General features: G+C 43.8%; 2 protein-coding genes across 9 annotated transcripts in view; one reads left to right on the top strand and one right to left on the bottom strand.

Annotated features, from left to right (window-relative positions):
* VOPP1 (VOPP1 WW domain binding protein) overlaps window positions 1-4,347 on the top strand; it is a 64,803-nt gene extending 60,456 nt beyond the window's left edge. For all 6 annotated transcript variants that reach the window (XM_042888617.1, XM_042888618.1, XM_042888619.1 and 3 more), the window contains one exon: window positions 3,906-4,347. In XM_042888617.1, coding sequence (XP_042744551.1) covers window positions 3,906-4,087 — 182 coding nt within the window. In that variant the 3' untranslated portion in view covers window positions 4,088-4,347. The remainder of the gene's footprint in view (window positions 1-3,905) is intronic.
* Window positions 4,348-9,975: 5,628 nt separating this feature from the next.
* LANCL2 (LanC like 2) overlaps window positions 9,976-18,772 on the bottom strand; it is a 30,917-nt gene continuing 22,120 nt past the window's right edge. For all 3 annotated transcript variants that reach the window (XM_042888451.1, XM_042888452.1, XM_042888453.1), the window contains exons 6-9: window positions 18,177-18,359; window positions 15,984-16,160; window positions 14,166-14,238; window positions 9,976-13,163 (exon numbers count right to left, since the gene is read on the bottom strand). In XM_042888451.1, coding sequence (XP_042744385.1) covers window positions 13,048-13,163; window positions 14,166-14,238; window positions 15,984-16,160; window positions 18,177-18,359 — 549 coding nt within the window. In that variant the 3' untranslated portion in view covers window positions 9,976-13,047. The remainder of the gene's footprint in view (window positions 13,164-14,165; window positions 14,239-15,983; window positions 16,161-18,176; window positions 18,360-18,772) is intronic.

Raw genomic sequence — 18,772 nt, 5'->3', positions numbered from 1 at the left:
CACCCTTTGTTAGTCTGATTGCTGGTCCATCATGGCTGCGAGCATCAGGAGGATCCACATAGTGACGATTCCTCTGGCAATACTGTTTTAAGTTTCTTATTTCTTAGACTTAGGCTGTTAGAGTCCCACTTGGGAGAATCCTGCAAAATAAGACTCACCTGTAAGGAGATGTTGGCACCTTGGGGGAGCACTTAAAATCCATCTGTCTCTAGTTGAAATACGTGAGGCATTGGGATCATATCTGAGTGGGCAATTGGGTATTTGTCTCTTCCCCACCCCAGGAAGGCCAAAATGAGATGCTTATCACCACGCTGCTGATGGCACACGCCTCTGGTAGCGCTCATCCATGAAAACACACATAGGCAGGCAAAGTTGGTATACTGACATTTCTCCCCCTGGGCTGTCGTTTCGTCACAAGACGGGTTAAAGAGTGCTGAAGCCAGAGGGTAACTACCTTTTCTGACAAGTTTTTAGGAACTGGTGATTTGTTCTAGTTTTACACTGCCTTGGAAGTGTAAGTAAAAGGCAATATTTTTCTTTGAAGAGGAGATCCCTCTGAAAATGTGGTGCTTCAGACTTCTCTTTAAAGAATTGTTTTCTAAACCATTATATCTCCATGCCATACTAGACAACCTCCACAGAAAACTATCGTAAAAGCCATTCCAGTGAGCCATGACAAGCATGGTACAGAGACTGGAGCATTCAGGCTCTTTCCTCCATCATGCCTGCAGTTGGACACCTGCATGCAGAGTACGGACTTTGGAATGCTGTTTATAGCATGCTCTTTTCTTAAGAGCACATTCTTAAGCATGTGCTTATAGACATGCATTTCTCCCTCTCTGTCACAGCTCTAAGTGAATAAAAATGTTACAGACACAAACTAAGACTCCACTCACTCTTTTATATAAAAAAAAAAATCCCAAGTTGTTCTTTTGTGTTTTTTTTTTCCTTAATCCTAAGGATCCTACAGCATCCATTCAGCTTTTTTTTTCTCATTTCACACATTTCTCCATAGAGTGAGAGTTTTCAGCAGTGGAGGGATGAGAGAGCCGAACTAACTGGAGGATATTCCTAAGCCTGAAAAATAGCTCCAAGATTAAGTAAACAAGAAGTGTCATTGGCTGGTTTGGTGAATTGGTGAAGCAGATTTAATTTCAGGACATCATTTTAGTTTTTCATAACACCTCGCAGAATATAATTTGTGGACAAGTATAAAATAAGCACAATATAACACCTAGGTAAACTGCATGCTCCACCTATTTCCAAGCTGTTATTACTGCTGAAATGTTATTACTGGCATCTGAGCTGAGCCTACCAATTTTTCTTCTACTTTGTTTAGCTGAAATTTTATCAGTCTCACAGCAATCCTGGATGTTTTCCACATTCATGGAATCACAGAATGGTTTGATTTGGAAGGGACCTCACACCCACTTCCAGCCCCTTTGCTGTGGGCAGGGCTGTCAGCCACTAGTTTAAGTTGCCCAAGATCTGATCCAACCTGGCCTTGAACACCTTCAAGGATGGGGCATCCACAGCTTCTCTGGGCAACCTGTCCCAGTGCCTTACCACCCTCTGCCTTACCACTTCCTTCTGACATCAAACTTAAATTTCCCTTCTTTTAACTTAAAAACATTTAATCTGTGCTGAGCAATCTTGTCCCACTTTGTTAGCCAGCAATAATTGATTTCAACTTAGATTTTTGCTTTGTTTATAGAATCACAGAATGGCCCGGGTTGGAAGGGGCCTCAAGGATCACGAATCTCCCACCCCCTGCCATAGGCAGGGCCACAAGCCTCCACATTTCACAGCAGCCCAGGCTGCCCAGGGCCCCATCCAACCTGGCCTTGAACACCTCTAGGGATGGACAGGGCATCCACAGCCTCTCTGGGCAGCTGTTCCAGCACCTCACTACTCTCTCTGTGAAGAACTTCCCCCTGACATCCAACCTAAATCTTCCCTCCCTCAACTTAAAACCATTTTCCCTTGTCCTGCCATTATCTACCCTTTCCAAGAATTGACTCCCCTCCTGTTTGTAGGCTCCCTTTAGGGACTGAAGGCTGCAATGAGGTCACCCCGCAGCCTTCTCTTCTCCAGGTTGAACAAGCCCAGCTCCCTCAGCCTGTCCTCGTAGGGGAGGTGCTCCGGCACCCTGATCATCTCTGTGGCTCTCCTCTGGACCCTCTCCAACAGTTCCCTGTCTTTCTTGTTCTGGGGGCTCCAGGCCTGGACACAGCACTGCAAATGGGGCCTCACAAGAGCAGAGCAGAGGGGGACAATCACCTCCCTGTCCCTGCTGCCACTCCTCTTCTGATAGAGCCCAGGATCCCATTTGCTTTCTGAGCTGCAATGCACACTGCTGGCTCATGTTAAGCTTTTCATCCATCAAGACCCTCAGGTCCTTCTCTGCAGGGCTGCTCTCAAGGACTGCTCCTTCCAGTCTGTATGGATGCCTGGGATTCCTCCAGCCCAAATGCAAAACTCTGTACTTTGCTGTGCTGAACCTCATCAGGTTCACCCTGCCCACCTTTCCAGCCTGTCGAGGTCCCTCTGCATGGCATCCCTTCCTTCCATTCAGCTTGGTGTCGTCAGCAAATGCTGAGGGTGCACTCAATTCCACCATCGCTGTCACTGATGAAGATTTTGAAGAGCACCGGTCCCAACACAGAGCCCTGGGGGACGTCGCTCGTTACCGGCCTCCACCTGGACACAGAGCCATTGATGACCACCCTCTGTCTGCGGCCTTTTATCCAATTCCTTATCCATCAGGTGGTCCAGCCATCAAATACACATCCCTCCAATTTGGAGATAAGGATGTGGTGAGGGACCATGTCAAAGGCCTTGCTCAAGTCCAGCTAAATGACATCGGTTGCCTTTCCCTTGTCCACCAATGCTGTCACTCCATCACAGCAGGCCACCAGATTGGTCAAGCATGATCTTCCCCTGGTGAAGCCGTGCTGGCTATCTTGGATCACACGCTCATTCCTCATGTGATCAAGCATGTCATCCAGGAGGATCTGTTCCATGATCTTCCTAGGCACAGAGGTGAGACTCACAAGCCTGTAGTTCCCCGGGTCCTCCTTGCTCCATTTATTGTAAATGGGAGTGACGTGACCCTTCCTGCAGTCATCCAGGTCCTCACCTGACAGCCGCGACTTTTCAGATATGATGGAGAGCGGCTCAGGAAACACCTCAGCCAGCTCTTTCAGAGCCCTGGGATGCAGCCATCCAGCCCATAGACTTGTACACATTCAGTCTCATCAGGGGGTCTCAGACTTCCTCTGCCCTCACAGTGGGGAGGGATTTACCACCCTGGTCCCCACCTGGAGGTTTAGGGATGCAGGGCTCAGGGACGTGAGAAATACTGTAATCCTGGCCACCAGTGAAGACTGAAGCAAAGAACTCATTCAGTACAGTTTACTCTGTGGCCATATTCCTCCTTAAAGGGAAATGCTCTGTTTGAGATGTATTCTGATGTACAGGAACATACAGTATGCTACAGAACACTCTGTGATGTCCTTTTTGTCAGAGAAGACTTTCCACCTCAGTCATGAGCTGCAGTCCATCTGGGATCTCAAGCCTCTCCTTTCTGTATTGCAACAGTTCTTCTGTCTGGAGAGCAGAGCAGGGCTCCGTTTCAACTGGTATTTGGTTGTGACATTAGTGCCCTTTGTTTCACTAACTTATTTCTACACCGTGCAAAACTGAAATGTTTTGGTGAAATCTCAGTAAGTGAAGGTAGTCCTGCACTGGGATGGGAGGAATTTAGTTTCCTGTCCTTACTCCTATGAACATGTGGAGAAGACTTCTCTGAGTGTGCAGAGCACAGGCACACTTTCTTCAGCCCTGCAGGAATGTGGCTTCTACCTGCTGCTGTTGTTGATGCCTTTTCTCTCTTGTTATTTCAGGGTCACAGCAACCTGGAGTGCCATATTACACAGACCCAGGCGGACCTGTGATGAATCCCATGGCGATGGCTTTCCATGTCCAGCCCAATTCCCCCCAAGGAAACCCGGTTTACCCTCCTCCACCTTCCTACTGCAACACACCACCTCCTCCGTATGAGCAGGTGGTGAAATCCTCCACATGAGGACTCTGTGGCTCTGACCTGACTCTGGGAGAAGAAGGTGCCATTGCAAAACAACCAGGATGGTGGGTGGGCATCTGCCCCTTTGAACATTTGCTAGCTTTCCATGTCCTCTCTCCCTTCCTATCTTGCACCTTTCCTCATTAAATTTCCTTGCAAAGGGGTGATTTTTTTGCAGTAGAAGTGGATTTTTTCTTTGTCTTTAAAATGAAATAAGTTGTCTTTGTAATGCTTTTAATGGAAATCTATATTTAAAACCTGTATGTCTTTCTCTTTATTTATTGTTTGTTTGACCCACAGTTGTAATTACATTGTGGCAGACAACTGGTAGCAGTTCCTTGTGCCACCCCAGATTGATGTGCATTCTCCTAAAATGGAGGAAACGTCTTCACTTAGGGAAAATTACAGAGAAAGAGGGTAAAAATAGAAAAGGTCTTTTGCCAGAAATGGTAGCCCTATCTTTTTTGCTTACGGTTTTCTTGTAAGACTCAGTTCTGACGCACACCACAGAGGCTCTGTGATAGAAGCCGCTGAGTGGCTGGGACACCGATGTTCACTGGGTCATGGAAGAAACTTTGCCAAGTGCCCCTAGGAATGGGGATTCAGTGCTTTAAATGGTGCACTTGAAAGTGGAGGACCGTGAGCTGAGTGTTCTGGTTCTTTCATGGAACAGATCCTCCTGGACAACATGCTCGGTCACATAAAGAATGAGCATGTGATCTGAGACAGCCAGCACGGCTTCACCAAAGGAAGGTCATGCCTAACTAATCTTGTGGCCTTCTATGATGGAGTGACGGCATTGGTGGACGAAGGGAAGGCGACCGATGTCATTTACCTGGACCTGAGCAAGGCCTTTGACATGGTCCCCCACCACATCCTCATCTCCAAATTGGAGGGAAGTGGATTTGATGGGTGGACGACCCGATGGATGAGCAATTGGTTGAAAGGCCGCAGACAGAGGGTGGTGGTCAATGGCTCTATGTCCAGGTGGAGGCCGGTAACAAGTGGTGTCCCCCAAGGGTCTGTCTTGGGACCGGTGCTCTTTAACATCTTTATTAATGACATCGATGAGGGAATTGAGTGCACCCTCAGCAAGTTTGCTGACGACACCAAGCTGAGTGGTGCAGTTGATACGGTGCAAGGAAGGGATGCCATTCAGAGGGACCTCGACAGGCTGGAGGGCTGGGCTCGGGTGAACCTGATGAGGTTCAACACGGCAAAGTGCAAGGTTTTGCATTTGGGCCGGAAGAACCCCAGGCACCTGTACAGGCTGGGAGGAGTGGTCCTTGAGAGCAGCTCGGCAGAGAAGGACCTGGGGGTCCTGATGGACGAGAGACTGAATATGAGCCAGCAGTGCGCTCTGGCAGCTCGAAAGGCAAATGGGATCCTGGGCTCCATCAGGAGAGGGGTGGCCAGCAGGGACAGGGAGGTGATTGTCCCTCTCTACTCGGCTCTTGTGAGGCCCCATCTGGAGTACTGTGTCCAGGTGTGGAGCCCTCAGTACAAGAAAGACATTGAGATTTTGGAAAGGGTCCAGAGGAGGGCGACTAAGATGATCAGGGGGCTGGAGCACCTCCCCTATGAGGACAGGCTGAGGGAGTTGGGCTTGTTCAGCCTGGAGAAGAGAAGGCTGCGGGGCGACCTCATTGCAGCCTATCAATACCTGAAGGGAACCTACACCCAGGAGGGGAGTAAACTCTTCAAAAGGGCTGATAACAGCAGGACTAGGGGAAATGGTTTTAAGTTGAAGGAGGGAAGATTTAGGTTGGATGTTAGGGGGAAGTTCTTTACTAGGAGAGTGGTTAGGCCCTGGAACGGGCTGCCCAGGGAGGTTGTGGATGCCCCGTCCTTGGACGTGTTCAAGGCCAGGTTGGACGGGGTCCTGGGCAACCTGATCTGAATGTGTATGTTTGGTGGCCCTGCTAGGCAGGGGGGTTGGAACTACATGATCCTTGGGGTCCCTTCCAACCCGGGTGATTCTGTGATTCTGTGATTCTGTGATTCTGTGAGCTCGTGCCTCCAGGTACGCAGTCATCACATTTCCTCCTGAAGGATGAGCAAACGCAATTTCTTAGACATGGCCACAGGCCTGGTCTCATTTTTGGTACTGTTTTCATTTGAGTTTCCAGGTGCTGGCTCGTGCTCTGCATCACCTGGACAATCCCTGCTCTTTGGTGTTATTTTTAACTTCCATGAGTTAACTGGTAGGAGCCTCCACATCACATAGCAGAAGTGCTTCCTGTAGAACCACAGCATGTCAGTGTTGAGCTGTGAAGCTCTGTTACTTGCAGTATGGAGGGAGCAATGCCACAAACTTGCTCATCTTGCTCATCAGTGTTGCTTGGCTGGAGAAATGGGTTGTGTTGGTGGACACGTGCATGTAGGTGCTGCTCCCAGCATGGGAGTTAGCTCATTTCTTGAGTATCATCCCAGTCATTTCTTGGTCCAATCTTTATCCAAAGATAGGTGTGCAGGCAGCTTGAGCTCTGTTTTGGGTTGCTAAATGCACCACCTCATGGCACTAAGAGCTGACTTTGGACAGGAACACACGAGGCCCCTAGATCAGCCTGTGCTCACCCTGCACCGTGCCATTTTGCTGCAGTTGTGACCTCCGCTTTCTGCTGACATCTGCAAGTTTTCAAATGGAATGTATAGAGTTACAATTAGATACTCCACCCAGTGATCTGATTGTGTCTCTTTACCAGACCTTCATAAACCCTCTCGGAGAAGAAAGAAACAACCTCTGCTTCAAGTCATGTTTTATTAATATCATTGCTTTTGGCAGTACATACATTTCTTAGCAATTTTTCCTAAGAATGAAGCACAGGGAAAGTAAAATTTCATCAAAAATCTCTGATGAACACCTTGAAAACTCACTAAGAGTGGCAGCCACTGCCACTGAACCAGACAGTGCATTAGTTTCACAACAACAAGGTTGGACATCCCGCTGGTTTTATGGCTTTGTTGCTCTCTCTTTTTAATGTTTTAGCAAACAAACAAAAAGTTTGCTTGGTTTCTGCTTGGTATAGCCTTGGGCTAGACCATCTTACACTACCGTGCATTGCTGCTGATGAGCTTCCCACCAGCAGGTTTGATGCCGTGAAACTTCCCCTCAGCCGCCTCTGCTGGACTGAACCAGCCCAGCTCCTTCCTTCTCCCTTACACGCTGTTATCCTGGCAGCTCTTTGGATCCACACTAGTTTATCAGCAACCATTCTGAAATGAGAGGCCCCAAATTTGGACACAGAAATCCTGGGGCAGACTCACCAGCACTAACGGTATGGTCTGCCTTATTCATGAGGTGAGCACGGTGCTGGCTCTCATTTAGTATGGCATCCACTGTAACGCCTGGGTTTTCAGTAGATTTCTTACTCGTCAGACCTTTTCCATGTATCCTGTACCCATGAGTGGTATTCTATTTTTTTATCCCTCTCCAACCCAGGTGTTGTCAGTTGGGCCCTGCAAGAGCCCAAGTGGGAAAAAGAAACAGTGCCTAGTTCTCTACAAAGAGTTAGTGCAACAAGAGGATGTTATGAACACATCAGATACACACCATACTTACGTACATTATACTAGTGTTCTAAAACTACTTAATCCTCTCCCAGAACATGAACATTCTGAGGGTAGAGGCCATGGGAGCCTGATCCTGCAGCTCTTTTTTTTTTTGCAGTAAGTTCTATGAAAGAAAAAGTGTAAAGGTTGGAATCCCACAGATTCCAGATGAACCTTTCCTTTATTCCAATCTTTTTCCTTACAGTATGCCCAGGTAGTTCCAGACACACATCCTGCACATTAGCAGCTTGCTAGTGTTACTCAGAATCCAGCTTAATTTCCTGCTGACATTCACAAGTCTTCAAAATATAGAAAGACATTCTTTCGGAATCCTGCTACTGTCTGTTAAAATATATTCTTAAAAGGAAAATATGTGAAATGCTAATCTACCTTTTCTTTTTTTTCATAGAGATTATGTAAAGTTTCTTAATTACATTCTGCATGTTCGAAACTAAACTTCCAGTAGCAGGTAGCATTATTACTTAATAGAAAAAGAGCAGGATCAAAGGACTTTTACTGAGAAAAATCAGCTAACAGCTGTATAAGGATCAAGGTTTTACAGATGCAATAGTACATATATCTTGGAAGAAGTGTTCCTAACAGTTCTTCTTTAATGAAACTGGTAACCTGTTTCCTTTAACTATTTTGGTTATAAATCAAGCCAAAACACTGGCATAAGAAAAAATACATTTTAAATGGGAAAGAAACATACGTTGCTGAACTTAAAAGGAAAAAGGGAGGAGGAGAGGAGGAGAAGGAGAGGAGAGGGGAGGAGGAAAATCCTGGAGAAGCCTGAAGGGAGACCTCACTGTGGCCTTTCAATATTTAAAAGCTTATAAACAGGAGGTGAAATAAACCTTCCACACTAGTAGAAGTGATGAGGCCAGAGGAAACGGTTTTACACTAAAAGAAGGGAGATTTATGTTAGATGTCAGGGGAAATGGTTCAGTAAGAGGGTGGTGATGTGCAGGAATAGGCTGCCCAAAGGAATTGTGGATGTCCGCTCCCTGGAGGCGTTGAAGGCCCAGTTGATTCTAGTGTCTGATTTAGTGGTTGGCACCCTGTCCGGAGCACAGGGGTATGGATGCTTTCAACCTAAAACATTCTGTAATTCTATGAAAATAGAGTAGAAATTTTAACTTCTTCCTCTTTAAATAGCTTTGAATTTATTTTTCTAACAGCACCAATGATAAATGAAGAAATTATAAATAATCTCTTTAAAATATGAAACAAGTTATTGGAGCAGAACCTCTGAAAAAAGATAGGGGACATTTTACATCTCTTTGGAATAACGGAATTTTTGGAAGTCGAACAAAAAAATTCTTAGAACCTGGAATGTGGTATTCATTTTCCTGACACATCTCTCTTACGATTAGGTGATAATAAAAGCTTGAGGAAAGAGCATCACAGGGACTTACTTCCGAACTGAACTGTTACATATGGTTTATAGAACTGGTGAGCAGCGCTAAGTACTTCTTTTTACTTTCACATTTACATTTGTGGAGGAGCAGCAGTGGTTGAACACAGGTCACTGATGCAAACTGCAGCTGCTCTACTGGGTGCAGACAGAACTCCCGCCCCTGTAAATCAACGTGAAACAAACAGGAAAATGCCAATGCAATGCCACTAGGAGAAAGTGGCTGCTTTGTTGAGCGCCACACCAGCACAGGGCTCAGGCAGTGCTGCTCAGCCATAGCCTGTGCTGCAGCTGGCAGCCCTCCTGCTTCTGCCCTCACACACCTCAGTTCTTCCTGCCTGAGAACAGCACTTTGAACCCATGACTCGCTGCATTAGGAAGTCCCACCACATTTACCTGGCAACAGCTGCCATAAGATGGAGGGAAATGTTTTTAGATTGTCTTTAGATTGTGTTTGTACCTAGAGCCTATTAAATAAGGAGGGGGAGGAAGCAGCAGCAGCTGCTCTCGGTAGCAGAGGGCCGTGAATTGGCTTTGTGAAAGTAGAAATACTGCCTCTTGCTTGCAGAATACTTAGTTTAATTCTGTTAAGTCCTTGCTAAGGGAAAATGTCAAGCTTTCTTAAAGCTGTCAGCAAGACAGATATTTCATATATTTGTTCTTAAAAACCACCAGTCCTAAATACAGTTCGAGTTGCAAACTGTCCAACAGGACCTGACCAAAGGGAAAAGCTCAGTAAAGCTGAGTAAAGAAAAAGAAAAAAGTGAAGGTTAAGAAGAGATCTGCCCATACTTTGGCCACTGTTTCATCCTGCAGGACTCTGAAATTGGAAGCAGCTCAGCAATCTGAGCAGAGAACCGCTCCCAGTGACCACTGTGGAAGGGAAGGAAATCATACAACACACAGAAGAACTGCACACAGATTACCACCACATAACTTGATCTTTACTAATAAAGCCAAAGAACAACACATCAGCATTTTTTCCTCGTTTTTCTGCCCAAAGAACATCTCCATTTTTAACACTACGGCTTTTTGCAACAGATGGACTACTACACATGGACAAAGCAAAACAGGGAATATTTAGCGATTTTCCACATTTTAGTTCGATGAGATTTCTGAAAATGGTGTCTTGTTAAAATGTATTTTTTCCACCCCTTGACACAATACACTTTGTAACAGCTGCCTGGATATCACAAGGTGAAACAAACAAAAGGGAGGAGCTGCATGAGAGCCATGTGAGGAAGACAAAGCACAGGCACTCGCAGACCTTCTGTGATATACCACACTTCCAGCCTTGCTCAATTCCAAGATAATTCTGCAGAGAACCTGGTGCTGGGCCTCACCCCACAGCAGAGCTGCAGTGCAGGAGCACACAGAGGGCGTGCTCACTCCATTGACTGTGGCAATCATGCACCTCTGGTCTCTACTCACTGTTAAGCAGTTTATGCGTGTGCACCCACATTTTTTAAACAAGTCAGTAATTTTAATTCTCCCTGAATACCAGCCAGCCAACATCACCATATTCCACAGGTGCCATCCCAAGCACAGCAGCCAAGAAGGCTCCCAACAAACGAATGAAAGCCTTTCCCTGTCGCCCCCAGCTTGTTGGTCATGAAAGACAGGCCTGGATCTGCCAGGAAGGTGGGTGGCTTCTGTGCTGCGTTTGCAGGAGCTCCTGCAGACCTGGCAGAGGAATGCATCCCACCCGTTAGCCCACCTCGTGCACTTTACAGGTGTAGAGGAGACGAAGGAGAACGAAGGGGTGGGAATGGATGTGAAACAGAGGATCAGGTAGTGTTTTTCTTCTTCTTTTTTTTTTTTTTTTTTTAACCTCCACGTCTTCTTTTGCTAGGCTTTCTGTCAGGCTTCACTGTGAGCTAGCTTCCTCCCTGGATTACAGGCAGTAAACCATACAATGACAGAAAAAATACAGAGTTAGGCCTCAGCATGCACGCTGCAGCAAAGCATTTCACTTGAGCTGGTACATTCTGCACACTGCATCCTGCGAGCAGCTCCCCATCCCTCACTGATCCCACTGCTTTCCGCCTCTTTGACCAGGGTCACTTGACCACAGCTGTTTGCCATGCAGTACCCTCCTCCCTGCTGCCTTTCAGAATCTTCCCTCTTGCCTGGCTGCACAGATGCATCTGGGCCCAGTGCCCCCAGCAGATCTACTCTCAGAGGAGCGTAGAAGTCTCTCTCACTGCTCCCAGTCTTAACTGACAAATAAGCAGACATTAAGCTCTCTCAGCACTGGCACTGCTGCTATCGCCTAGCAGAACTGAATCCAGAAAACATTAGCACCCCAACGGATTTGGCAACAGACAGGTCAGTGTTCAGAGAAGACACCTGCTGCCTGTTTTACGCAGGTACAGGCATGCATTTCCAAGCCCGACCACAAACGCTGAGGATTCAGCAGTTGCCCATGGTCGCAGATATCCCAATGGGCACCTGAAAGGTCAGAGTCCCAGCCACCTGTCACACGTCCACCTGATGTAAGGTACTGGTTAAAATAAGCACCTGAGATGGCAGAACACAACAAGGCCTGTGAGGAAGGTGAGGATGACAACAGAATTTGAGCAAATGAGAGAATGCCACTCTTACCCTTCTCAAATAGCATGCATACTTCTTTATCTGGAAAACAGGAATACGTTGTAGATGTACATACTTAAGAGTATGTTCCACTTCTCCCAGAGAAAGAGCCCTGTATGAGCACACGGAGGCAGAACTCACACTTGGACAACTGAGAGAAGACTCAATACTCCACAACTCCACCGCACAGCAGGGGGAAGCACAGCACTAATAACTCAGTCAAAAACTAAGGAGAAAACACTTTTTCTGTCTTGATTTTAAGACAAAATAAACTTCAATTACAGCTCTTAGCAATGGCATATATATTGCTTATTGATCTTCTGCAGCCTCCACAAGCAGCTGGTATTTATCAATTCTGTCACACAGCATGGGATAAATGCAATGGGGTAAGGAGAGGGAGGGAAGGGCCTGGAACAATCCACCTTCTTGAGTCAGTAGTAATAGTCATCCTGATTTTCTAGCATGAGATACAGTGCTGACTTCACCTGTACGCTATGTGCTGTTGAAGAGAGATTTACTACAAATCCATGAACCACAGTGGAAAAGCGTAGTTACACTGTCCCTTCTCTCTTGTTGGAAGCAGGAGGCTAGTTCAGGTGACTCTGCCTGCAGTTTGGTAAGCTCCTAACATGCAAAGGTGGGGATAAGCATCTCCCCCTAGCACACAAACCAGGTGCAGGCAGCCTCTCTCTCTCTCTCTCTCTCAAAAAAAAAAAAAAAAAAAAAAAAAAAAAAAAAAAAAAAAGGCTCCTAAAACAGCAAAAGAAAAGTCAGGCCACCACAGGCCACATCTAACCTGATACACTCCTGAAAACTGAGAAGGCCTCATACTAATTCATCAGGCAAGGCTGATCTCCATCACCTAGGGACTGTAGAGGAGAAAAATGTAGAAAGCAATGAAGAAAGGCATGTTTTCCATCTCTTTTTGAAGTTGTCAGCTCACTAGTGAAGCTGAGTACTCTCTTACAGTGAACTCTCTGGCATAAAGTGGAGCTCTCAGGCTAACCACACTGCAGAAAGCAACACTGTTGTTACAGGTCATGCATGAAGGTACAGGACGGAGCTTCACACAGAGAACAGCTCTTTGCTAACAACAACGGACTTGAATCAACAGACAACACCAATAAACATGCAGGTCATGTCAAAGACCTGAAGAAGACAAATACAATGAAAGAGAGAAAGTGCAAAACTTGACTTCTCTCGTTCTGCACGTGAAGGTGTCACTTCAACAGAACTTAAATGTAGCTTCTCTCAATTCATGCTCTAAGGACTTCATGTCCCTTGGGGCAGGAGAAGTGAGAAACGGTTTATCCATCAATCAGCTAGGGTTAGGTTGGCTCTGTATCAGAGGCACTAAACAGTCTCATCTCTTTTGGCATGTGTTTACTTTCGAAAGAACCCTTTAGCTGTCCTGTTCCATTTTGTCTTCCCTCCTCTGAGGTCCAAGTTCAAATGCTGGAAACCGGGAAGTTTCTGGTACTGAAATATCTGAGAGGAAGTGAATAGCTCCAGCCATACCTACAAAGCAAGGAGACAGATTTTTTGCATCTTGCGACACTGAAATATCACTGTTGACAGCAAAGGCAATCTAGCACCTTGCTAAATCTTTTTTGAGTAAACGTACAACTTCTAGAAAGGCAAGTTTATTGTATTTGCCTAGGAAATTAACTTCCGCTTGAAAAGCTCAAAGGCAGAAACAGGCTTATCTCTGCTGCTGTTCTTAGCAGCACAATCTCAGTGCTACTTCAGTTAAGAAAAAGTAAATCCCAGTTTGGACCATCTCTCACATTTTGAGCAACTCTCGTTGATCACTTCCTGAGTCCAAAAGCAAAGGTGCAATTTTATTACTCCCGTGATACACTCCTTCATTTTTTGTTCATGAAGGGGGCAGCAGGAAGGAAAAAAAAATTAGTATTTTTTTTTCCTCAAATTTGACACAAGGAGGTCTTTAAAAAAAAATCACATTAAAAAAATGCAATAAAATGTGCATCAACACTGAAGCAGAAATCATCCTGACTACTGTTGGCATTGCTCCACATCAAGTATCAAAGCTCTTCTACTACATACTGTCTGTCTGCCTCTTCCTTCTACAAATGCCTACAAGGGATCTCCCAGGGATAAGAACGCCGTCCTTTTTTCCCCATAAACATCAGCACAATAACTCTGTATTTGTAAGAGATGCATACAACTACTGCTCTCTTGTGTTTATGCCTGGGGTTGGTTTACTTGTAAAATAAACCTGCTTTGTGTGCTGTAATTTCACTTACTTGTGATAGGTGGCACATTAGGCTCACTGCTCTCAGAACAGCAGCACTGTTTTATATCCTACTTTATCTGTGATTTCTTGCTACTGTGTTTTAAAACTTAGCGATGAGATACGGTGTAGAAAAAAAGTTACAAATAAAGAAAACATATAAAGCTCTAGGAAAATATTTCCAAACTCCCAAGCATGTCCCAAGACTGCAAGGTAGCCCTTCTATCCTGTACAATACAATACTATTTGCAATACAACCACTTTACCTTCAAAAAGAGAATAAGGACGGTCAGGAATACGGCATCCATGTGCACCATATTCCAAACACCATTCAGCAAACTGTGGGAAACATAAAATGTATTTATTGATTAATTTTAAATTTAAGATCGTTAAATGCAAGTTTGAAACCTGCACGGGAAGACATTTTCACAGGTACTAAATGTAAAATAGTGTAAGCAGAGACACAACACAGTACAAGACTAATTAATCCCACTTCATTCGTGACAAGGATGCAATTATTCTTTAAGATATGTATTTCCACAGTGGGAGTTTCAACTTTGCAACAACATAATTAGATGGGCTGTACTTAATTCCCAGTTTTTAAATAAACTGTGCAACACACCAGTGAAGAAATACTGCAAGAACAGATACAAACAGTTTCTAAGTCAGAAATTTTCTAATATAACATCAGTTCTTATCTGTCTCAGTGCTTAACTCATCCAGTTCCTAAGGACTTAAAGAGCTGTTAACTGCATTTTTGTTTTCTTCCACTTCCATACACTGACTTAGAATACTAAATCTCCAACTACCATTAATAGCTTTATGTATTTTCTCTCCCCAAGTCTTAGGAAAAAAATCATCATAAATACAGTCATCAAGAAAGAGCCACTCAGACCTTGGAAGCTCTGTCCTGAATCTAAAAAAACCCAACAAACAAAACAAACACCCAGAACCCCAACAAAACAAAGCATCATAGAACTACAGGGCTCCCCCGGTCAAGAAATGCAGAGCAACAGAAATTGGCAGCACTGCACAGAGCTCCCTGAAAATATACAGCAGTGAATGACAGGAAGACACAGAAACTGTGCGGAGAGCCATGCATGCTCAGTAGTTTAGTTCAAACTTCAGCAGTGGATGAGTCCACAAATAATGTCACATATTTACCATGGCAGTGTTAGGGGTTTATTGTATTTTCTAGGATGCGTACAGGTGACCTTGTGGCTGGTACATAGGTGAATATAAGATGACACAAATATCAACTTTTTAAAGCTCTGCTGGTGGTGGACAGGCTGACAGTAGAAATGAAAGCAGTAGCTTTCAACGTGGCTCACCTATAAGAGCCCAAGATGCACCTCATCAAATCTCCCATTGTACTACCTTTAAACAAACCTCTATTAAATAGCTATATATGCAATATGAAATTCAGTATCAGTAAATTAAGTAGAAAACGAAACAAAAAGCTCTTTTGAGATCAAGAAACAGGGTCAAAAAAAGCTTTCTTCTTTGAGAATTGCTAGCATAATCAGAGCTGATAGCAGTTGACAGCAGAAACTAGATTGGCAGAAAAATTCTGAGCATGTCTTTCTCTACAATTTGTATTAATGAAAAAAATCTAAATGAGCAGTTAAATAACTGCAATTCAGAGCTCTGAAAGCCCCAGACACTAGTCTGAAAACAAATAATTACAAAAGACTACAAACAGCATCGCTTGAGGAGCTGAGGATGACAGTAGAGCTCTCAAGGGAATAATTAGCACCACATAACATTCATCTCTTATTGTTCAGGCAAGCTAATTTTCATACATTTACACCACAGCAAAGTGGTGTAAAAAATTTAGGGTATTTTTTTCAGTCTACATATTAAGACATAAGTGTCCACATAAGCAGAGTTGAAGTTGTCTAGTCAAGGCATTAGTTAAGAGGAATACGTGATGCTATGCTCTTGTCCCACTGAGTTAGCTTCAAAGGCAGCAGTCAGTAACTTAGTTTGATCACTCTATTTACCACATAGAAATGAAAGGAAAATTACATGAAATGAAATGCAGGAAAAGGAACAGTGATTTTGTTGGGATGCAGAAAGCTCACCTTGCAAGCTCGGTAGAGGTACTTTTTGTCCTGAGTTAGGTTATAGAGAGACAAGAAGGAGTAGCCATTGCCAGCAGTACCATGGCAGATCCCGTAGCCTTTTCTCAATAAACCTCTTTGCCAGATGACATCACTACACTCCATAGCATCTTTCAAGTATTTGTCCTCTTTAAAAGTCTGCGGAACAAAAACAAACACATAAATAGCAGTATTAAAAAAAACAAAAGGATGATGCACCTGGAAAATGCTTTGCTGTAGGGGTGGAGTTTTTCATATACAGTTTATTTTTGAATTTTAAGACTCCATCCATCACAGACTCGCCTTTCTTCTAAGTCGCTTCTTTTTTCCCTGCATGGAAAAAGGAAAGCGTTAATGATTTTGTATCTGAAATGAGGATCCCAAAGAAAAAACTCACAAGTTCATGGCCCTTGGTTCCACAGGCTGTAATCAATTTGAAGGGTACACGATCCTCTTATACTCCCCTCCCCCAGTCCCAAATCACTACATTATCTGATTTGAAATAGAGAAATATAATTCTTGTCTCCAAGAAGTGCAACAACACTGGGCATCAAATTTGGTCCTGAATAGCTAGGTTCTCATGCTTCTGAGTAATTCTCACTGGTTATTCACTGCCTGCTTTCAACTCCATACCAAAAAATGCAAAAGTATCTCTTTGCAAAGAACAGGGCTTTCTTCTCTATCTCAAGCAGAAGTAGAAGCACTCCATTACCTTGGTTAGTATCCGCATGGGAAGTAATCACAGGTAAAGCCAATTTGGGCAAAGGATCAGATTTACAAAATATACTGAAGTGCATTTTGAACACAACTGAAGCAAATTTTGAGCCCATTGAGGGAGCAGAAAAAGAAATACCAAGCAGCTTAGCTGAATAGCACCACAGACTTCCATCTACATAACACTCTCTTCTCCTGTGCCTGAGTCACACAATAGATTAACAAGACAAAGAAAGAAGAATAATTTATACACTACTGCAGATGCTTTTTTGCAGATGGCATCCTCTGCAAAGATGCTATTTATTAATGTAAGATCTTGAATGTTAAGTGTTTCTAGTAAATTCATAACCTTGATAAAGAAGATCTCCCTTTCTGATCAGGTCTGTCAGCTACTCAGTAGTAACATTTCAAATGAAGGTCTGGCAACAGCATTTGATTTCCAGGATTAATGCTGCTGTCTGTTATCAGAAGTCCCAGTGCTTGATGAGAAAGCACAGCCAGCACAACATGCTCCAATTTTTCTTAATCTTTCAAAGAGCAGATAAAAGAGAAAACCATCACTTTGTCACAGAAAAAGAGGACAAAGGAAAACTGCTAAGCAGAACTTGGTCCTATTCCTTGGAAAGGTCTGCAGTGATAAGCCAGCCTCCTACTACAGTCCAAAGCAAAAGCAAATGTGACTGCTGCTGCATTTAGCAGTGCTGTAAGAGTTCACATTTCACAGGTAGCAGCGTAAGTAATTATTCCATAAAATTATTCCTGCTTTTTATCAGCTTACCCAAAAGCCAACCAAGGAATCTGCCAAAGAGGGCTGTCAAATGCAGAAATAAATTTGCATAAATTTAATTAAATGGCACACTTTCAAAAGTCATGCAAATCAGAAGCGCACAACACAAGCAAGATAGCCAATCTAGTTAAGGATGGAAAGGAGCAAGCAGGAGGCTCATGATACCTAGGGAGTTACATTTACGCCCTAGAATGGGCCTGGCATCTTTGTTCTGACATTAAGTTCTGAAGTACCATCACAAAATAATGGAGTAATTCAGAAAGACATTCTTTAGCAAAACACATGAACCTACATTTTTAAAAACCAACATAATTCTTAAAATGCTTGGGATGAAGATTAAAATAACTTAGGCCAGAACTGCTCAGAACCAGGATTCTGATATCAAGCTGCTGAACTACGTTGGCGCTTTTTCAAGAAAGCCTCAAGTCTATTAACAACTCACATCCCAAGAAGCAATTTTATTTATCACTTCTTTACAAACATTCGTACATAGAATTCTGAGATATTTAGGTGCCTAGCCCAGGGTTCTCATTTGAAAGCCTAGATCCAGAAAGACTTAAAACACAGGACTTAGAATCCAACAGGCCTACGTACAGGTCCTTCTGAAAAAAAAAAAAAAAAAAAAGAAAAAAAGGAAAAAAAAAAAGGGTTTATACAAACACAGAATGATTCACCTTATAAGCTTGCATGAGCATGTGGATGACTCCAGGGGCACCATGGCACCAGTGAACCAATCTGTCAGTCTCATTGCTCAATGACGATGGGTAATTCCCAGATCTGAATTTTTTATGGCGCACATAGTCAATGCTTGGCTTCACCAACTCTGTCAAGGTCTCCTGATCCACATTTGCAATTGGCTAAAGACAACACAGAAAAAAAACCAAAATCAAAGTAGTAATAAATTGGGTATCAACAATTATGTGCCCTATTTTCCATTACTCTACATATACGCCCTTGATCCAAAATCCTTTGTCACTTCAGGCAGATTTAATTAGTGTCTGTTCACAATATCCTTACAAAGAGAGTGTTACAACAAACATAAAGAAACTGGGACACCAAGCTGTTACCTGTCTTACTTGAGGTGACACAAAAAGACTACAGAAGAACTGAGAACAGAACGCAGCCTTCAAGATGCTTCTATTTATATCTTAATACTGAGAGAGTGCTCACAGGAAGAAGACAGTTTTATAGATTAGTTGCTTATAATGCTTACTTAAAACACAATGGGTTATCCATTTTAAAAATAACTAACGTGGACAAACCTGACAAA

This window comes from Lagopus leucura, unplaced genomic scaffold, assembly GCF_019238085.1.
Source record: "Lagopus leucura isolate 7727_CA_CO unplaced genomic scaffold, USGS_WTPT01 Super-Scaffold_100157, whole genome shotgun sequence".
In the NCBI taxonomy this organism is placed as follows: domain Eukaryota; kingdom Metazoa; phylum Chordata; class Aves; order Galliformes; family Phasianidae; genus Lagopus; species Lagopus leucura.
Note: the sequence above shows the minus strand (reverse complement) of the source record. Positions and strands in the feature narration are given on the sequence as shown.